This window comes from Nanorana parkeri, unplaced genomic scaffold (assembly GCF_000935625.1).
Source record: "Nanorana parkeri isolate BGI_ZX_2015 unplaced genomic scaffold, ASM93562v1 scaffold3358, whole genome shotgun sequence".
NCBI classification, from domain to species: Eukaryota; Metazoa; Chordata; class Amphibia; order Anura; family Dicroglossidae; genus Nanorana; species Nanorana parkeri.
The window spans coordinates 11,356-18,209 of record NW_017309626.1 but is presented as its reverse complement, the minus strand read 5'-3'; the positions used below and the strand labels follow the sequence as shown (position 1 = coordinate 18,209).

General features: G+C 49.8%; 1 protein-coding gene across 1 annotated transcript in view; it reads left to right on the top strand.

Moving 5' to 3' along the window:
* Nucleotides 1-6,522: 6,522 nt before the first annotated feature.
* Nucleotides 6,523-6,854, top strand: part of MRPL4 (mitochondrial ribosomal protein L4) — a gene marked incomplete at its 3' end in the record, with an annotated part of 11,684 nt that continues 11,352 nt past the window's right edge. The window contains exon 1 of the mRNA XM_018574911.1: nt 6,523-6,661. Coding sequence (XP_018430413.1) covers nt 6,614-6,661 — 48 coding nt within the window. The remainder of the gene's footprint in view (nt 6,662-6,854) is intronic.

The window sequence follows — 6,854 nt, the reverse complement described above, 5'->3', positions numbered from 1 at the left end:
TTTGTTGGACCTCCGTGGCTCCGATCTGCGTCAGCGCCGATCCTCGGGTTTCACCTTCACGGCTTGTAAACAGAAACGGATACATTGTAATCATCCGCAGCCGAATCTACGACATTTATTGATACAAGAAATCGACGAATCCAAGTATTGTCCTTATTAACCCATTGTTATCCCGAGACAGTCCCATGTGACTCCTTCCTTTCCCTGCAGCTATTTATTCTCAGCATGTAAAGAAGAAATGTTACATTGTTTTTATAGAATAAAAGTTGTTTTTCTGCATTGGGAATGACTCTGTGATTGGTTTGAGGGATAATAGGGGGAGGGGGGGTCGGTTGTTGACAGCTCAGCCAGGTGTCAGGGTATGTTCTGGGATGGAGGGGCTCCTGACACATTGCGGTTCTGTGATGAGTTCTTTGTAAGCGGTAACTGTTATTTTACGCACCTGCAACGTCATTGCGCCACAACAAGAGGCAACAAACCCCCAACTGTTACCCGGCTCGCCATGCAAATCATCGACAGGGAAGGATAGAAAACCTGCCCCGGATACGGCTCCTGATAAGTGGTGATGGCCGCATGTGACACATCCGCCCATGACTCCGTCACACTCCCCTCCGTACAGCGACAAGCATGAGGATGGGCTGAACGTTCATGAGCATAGCGGCCAAGGGAGGTCAACCCGTTCATGGACAACTGCCCTCAGATGTCTGCAGGCGGCATAAGTATTCTAGAACCAAGGTTCTCAAATTTCCTCAACCGTTATTTCAGTCACGGCGCCCTTTAAAAAGTGAACAAAATCTTGAGTCTCCCCAAATGTAAACCCTTATCCTGGATAATGACCTGGTATGGATTGTACGGGTGGACCTAATGCAAAAAAGTTGGGCTCTCCCTTCTCGCATTAGGAGCCGTCTTCACATGAGAACCCCCCTTCACATCAGAGCCCCATGTCTGCAAAGGTTCTCCTTCATCCGGGTCATGTCTGTGAAGGTTCTCATCCATCCAGGTCATGTCTGTGAAGGTTCTCACTCATCCAGGTCATGTCTGTGAAGGTTCATTCATCCAGGTCATGTCTGTGAAGGTTCTCATTCATCCGGGTCATGTCTGTGAAGGTTCATTCATCCGGGTCATGTCTGTGAAGGTTCTCATTCATCCAGGTCATGTCTGTGAAGGTTCTCATTCATCCAGGTCATGTCTGTGAAGGTTCTCATTCATCCAGGTCATGTCTGTGAAGGTTCTCATTCATCCAGGTCATGTCTGTGAAGGTTCTCATTCATCCAGGTCATGTCTGTGAAGGTTCTCATTCATCCAGGTCATGTCTGTGAAGGTTCTCATTCATCCAGGTCATGTCTGTGAAGGTTCTCATTCATCCAGGTCATGTCTGTGAAGGTTCTCATTCATCCAGGTCATGTCTGTGAAGGTTCTCATTCATCCAGGTCATGTCTGTGAAGGTTCTCATTCATCCAGGTCATGTCTGTGAAGGTTCTCATTCATCCAGGTCATGTCTGTGAAGGTTCTCATTCATCCAGGTCATGTCTGTGAAGGTTCTCATTCATCCAGGTCATGTCTGTGAAGGTTCTCATTCATCCAGGTCATGTCTGTGAAGGTTCTCATTCATCCAGGTCATGTCTGTGAAGGTTCTCATTCATCCAGGTCATGTCTGTGAAGGTTCTCATTCATCCAGGTCATGTCTGTGAAGGTTCTCATTCATCCAGGTCATGTCTGTGAAGGTTCTCATTCATCCAGGTCATGTCTGTGAAGGTTCTCATTCATCCAGGTCATGTCTGTGAAGGTTCTCATTCATCCAGGTCATGTCTGTGAAGGTTCTCATTCATCCAGGTCATGTCTGTGAAGGTTCTCATTCATCCAGGTCATGTCTGTGAAGGTTCTCATTCATCCAGGTCATGTCTGTGAAGGTTCTCATTCATCCAGGTCATGTCTGTGAAGGTTCTCATTCATCCAGGTCATGTCTGTGAAGGTTCTCATTCATCCAGGTCATGTCTGTGAAGGTTCTCATTCATCCAGGTCATGTCTGTGAAGGTTCTCATTCATCCAGGTCATGTCTGTGAAGGTTCTCATTCATCCAGGTCATGTCTGTGAAGGTTCTCATTCATCCAGGTCATGTCTGTGAAGGTTCTCATTCATCCAGGTCATGTCTGTGAAGGTTCTCATTCATCCAGGTCATGTCTGTGAAGGTTCTCATTCATCCAGGTCATGTCTGTGAAGGTTCTCATTCATCCAGGTCATGTCTGTGAAGGTTCTCATTCATCCAGGTCATGTCTGTGAAGGTTCTCATTCATCCAGGTCATGTCTGTGAAGGTTCTCATTCATCCAGGTCATGTCTGTGAAGGTTCTCATTCATCCAGGTCATGTCTGTGAAGGTTCTCATTCATCCAGGTCATGTCTGTGAAGGTTCTCATTCATCCAGGTCATGTCTGTGAAGGTTCTCATTCATCCAGGTCATGTCTGTGAAGGTTCTCATTCATCCAGGTCATGTCTGTGAAGGTTCTCATTCATCCAGGTCATGTCTGTGAAGGTTCTCATTCATCCAGGTCATGTCTGTGAAGGTTCTCATTCATCCAGGTCATGTCTGTGAAGGTTCTCATTCATCCAGGTCATGTCTGTGAAGGTTCTCATTCATCCAGGTCATGTCTGTGAAGGTTCTCATTCATCCAGGTCATGTCTGTGAAGGTTCTCATTCATCCAGGTCATGTCTGTGAAGGTTCTCATTCATCCAGGTCATGTCTGTGAAGGTTCTCATTCATCCAGGTCATGTCTGTGAAGGTTCTCATTCATCCAGGTCATGTCTGTGAAGGTTCTCATTCATCCGGGTCATGTCTGTGAAGGTTCTCATTCATCCAGGTCATGTCTGTGAAGGTTCTCATTCATCCGGGTCATGTCTGTGAAGGTTCTCATTCATCCAGGTCATGTCTGTGAAGGTTCATTCATCCGGGTCATATCTGTGAAGGTTCTCCTTCATCTGGGTCATGTCTGTGAAGGTTCTCATTCATCCAGGTCATGTCTGTGAAGGTGCTCCTTCATTCAGGTCATGTCTGTGAAGGTTCTCATCCATCCAGGTCATGTCTGTGAAGGTTCTCATCCATCCAGGTCATGTCTGTGAAGGTTCTCATCCATCCAGGTCATGTTTGTAAAGGTTCTCATTCATCCAGGTCATGCCTGTGAAGGTTCTCATCCATCCTGTTCATGTCTGTGAAGGTTCTCATTCATCTGGGTCATAAAAGGTTGAATAAATGAAGGCAACTGGACTTGCTGTATTTTTCTTGAAGACGTTTCTCTGGTCATCCGACCAGCTTCCTCAATTCTCAGGATCTTCTACAGATATACATGTGAGGAACGCTCAGTCCTGGTGTGCTGGGTGCCAGGATCGGTCATGTTGAGCTTGATAAAGGGACTCTAAGTGGCCCCGATACATTGCTACTCTTGTGACATGTCTACTCATCACGTAAAGATGGATGTTGCATGTATTCCTTCGGTGTGCTGGTAACAATTCCTTTCTGCATTGATCCAGGGGGGCGGCGCCATTCATCATGACCTCAGTACCCAGTACCAAGGGTTATAGCGGTCAGGAGTGCGGTAGGATACATACTGGACTGGGTCTCAGGCTGACTTGGCCCGGGAGGTGCGGGCTCACAGGAAATAGGTAGAATGGCACTGGTTGGTGTTCTCCATGGAGAGGACTGGACCAAGGGGGAAGCCGAGGGGGGCACTGAAGCAGGAATGTAGAGCTTGGTGGGAGGGGGGATCCAAAAATAATAAAACAAGTAGTTGGAGTTCTGCTTTAAAGGAGAACTATGAGGCGAGTGATTTTCAGCCTCATAGTTCTAGCCGGCCTGTGACAATGAGACTGTCACAGGTCGGCTCAGTAGATCGGGTCATCATTGGCAGGTTCAGTAAGAAGAAAGGTTCCTCCCCAGATTGCAGCATGACCCCCATGAGATACAATGTATTCCTCTAAAATAGAGTTGCACAGATACCAAGTACAGATACTTTTGAGCTCCAAGACTACACTAGAGAAAAATTCAAAAATTAGGAGGCGGCTGTCATGTGTAAGGAGCACCCGGAGCTCCCGGGATTTGTACATCTCTGTTTTAATGTACGATTTTGTTTTTATAAATATAAATAAAGGGAATGCACAAATACCAGTTTTGCGTTCCTTTCTCATACCAGCCAATGGGACTGCAGAGCTGAACTCCGGGAAGGCAGCAGTGACCGGTCTGTATTACAGGAGGGAAAGCGGATTTTCCTCTGCGCTGCGGGAGCCTAAAAACAGCCCGCACATCGCCTTCTCCCCCTCCGCCTCCTGACACTGCACCACAGCCAAGACAGCACACCTGAGAGCTGCATAGCCCACCTGAGAGCCACACCGCCCATCTGAGAGCTGCATAGCCCACCTGAGAGTCACATAGCACACCTGAGAGTCACATAGCACACCTGAGAGCTGCATAGCCCACCTGAGAGTCACATAGCCCACCTGAGAGCCACACAGCCCATCTGAGAACGGCATAGCCCACCTGAGAGCTGCATACGGCAGTTAACGGGCAGTTAACATCAACGGATGGTCGCAGGATAGTGGAGCTCCGGCACAGCTGAAATCCTAGGGCTGAATCCTTAGCACAGAGGACTCCCATGATACTACCCATGTGTGCCCCTGACCCCAGCGACCGTCGGAGAGAACGAAAATCTAAGAAAGGCCCTCGGAAACTTACTGAATTTTTCCGCTCGACGGGCTCGCCGCGGACTCAAGATGGCGCCGGCTCGTCCAGCACCCTGTCCTCTCTGCAACTCTCCGACAGCCGTAACGAGCGGGAGCCGAAAGGAGGTGGGAGCCAGGTGACCGCCAACCCGGCAAAATCCACGCCCAGACTGGACTCTGGGGGAGCGCAGATACGGCCTGGGGAGGGGGACGAGCGGTCTGGCCCTACTGTGCATGTGTGTGAGGAGATGAATAGCACCATTGAGGATTGTCCCACTGCTGATCGCCCCCTGCTGGACACTACCCTAGGGGACGTGCTTGTGTCTCTTGGGTGCTCCCTGCATAGAGATGTGCTTTTTGCTGCTGAGAAGGGATGTTGACGCCCTGGGAGACGGAGTCGTCCACGTCGAGGACAAGATGGGGGATTATGCGGAGGCCCATAACGATCTTCTCGTCTACCAACTGGCACAGTCAGGTTCTCCGTTGGGGATTAATGGCGGTTAAGATTGTACAGCGCTCCTGCACTTGTATCACGCTGCCGTTCAGAGGCGACACCCGGAGCTTTAGGAGAAGCTGCAGGCTCTCTACATCCGCGTCTTGTCACCGTACTGCTCTACAAAGATGGCGCCGGTGTAGTCGGCTGCCGTCACGACTGCTCTGCAGTCGTGTAAGCATTTCACTGCATATCATACTTGTACGATTGTGTATGTGACAAATAAAATCTATCTATCTATCATAGCCCACCTGAGAGTCACATAGCCCACCTGGGAGCCGCACAGCCCACCTGAGAGTTGCATTGCCCACCTGAGAGCCACACAGCACACCTGAGAGCAGCATAGCCACCTGAGAGTTGCATTGCCCACCTGAGAGTTGCATTGCCCACCTGAGAGCCGCATAGCCCACCTGAGAGCCGCCTAGGCCACCTGAGAAGTGCATAGCCACCTGAGGGTCACATAGCCCACCTGAGAGGCAGCACAGGGCACCTGGGACAATGGAAACATCAGGGCGCCAACCCAGAGTATGTAACTTCATATTATTTTGTATTGCTGGGATTTGTAGTCCTCTATAGATGGTCTCCTTACTCCTGGCTGCCTCTCCTTTATATTCTAAAAACAAAAATATTGCAGCTTGCGGAGACAAGACCAGTCACCCTGCACAAGGAGAGGGAGAAGCAGCGAGTGGTCTTTATTACAGGAGAGGGTGGAGACAAGACCAGTCACCCTGCAGAAGGAGAGGGAGAAGCAGTGAGCGGTCTTTATTACAGGAGAGGGTGGAGACAAGACCAGTCACCCTGCACAAGGAGAGAGAGAAGCAGTGACCGGTCTTTATTATAGGAAGCCACAAGTTTTATCAAATTTCCCTCAGTGTTCTTCAAGCTTTTGAAAGAGAAACCGTACGGTCCGTACCCAGCAATTTAACGTCTGATTAGCACTGCTCATGCGCGGATCTCCTCGGTGACGTTCCAGTGTGGGCAAAGAAGACTGGCAGAGAGAGCTTCAATACGTCATACGTGCGCCGTAGTTGTGGCAAACCCATGCACTGGGCGTGCGCTGAATGGCTCTCTGACGTTCCAGAGTGGGCAAAGCTGGCTGGCAGCGTAAGCTTCAGTACGTTTTACGTGCAGCGGAAGCGCGGCTGCAGATACACTGGGCATGCGTAGAACTCTTCTGACGTTCCATTGTGGGCACAGGAGCCGGGCAGGGCAAGCTTCAGTACGTTGTACGTACACCAGAAGTGTTGCGGACCATGTACTGGGCATACGTAGAACTCGTTTGACGTTGCAGTGTGGGCAGAGGAGCCTGGCAGGCCTAGCTTCAGTACGTTGTACGTACACCGGAAGTGTTGTGGACCATGCTGTGCAGTGACCTTCTTGCTTTCATGTGAGGAGAGGGAGCTGAGCTCAGGATGATGCTGAGGGGTGTCCTCAGCTACAGCAGGGGTGCTGGGGTCAGGGTGAGTACTTGGGGGGTATACAGTAACCTGCATGTGGGGGGGTGTGTGATATAACAATATTGTCCCTATTGAAAGGAAACTTTAGGGATAATGTCCTGGGGTGCTTTGCTGGTCAAGCAAGCAGGATAAATAACCCCTTCAGCTCCCCCCCCCCCCCCCTTTTTCTTATATCCATCAACCGGGGGGGGTTGCT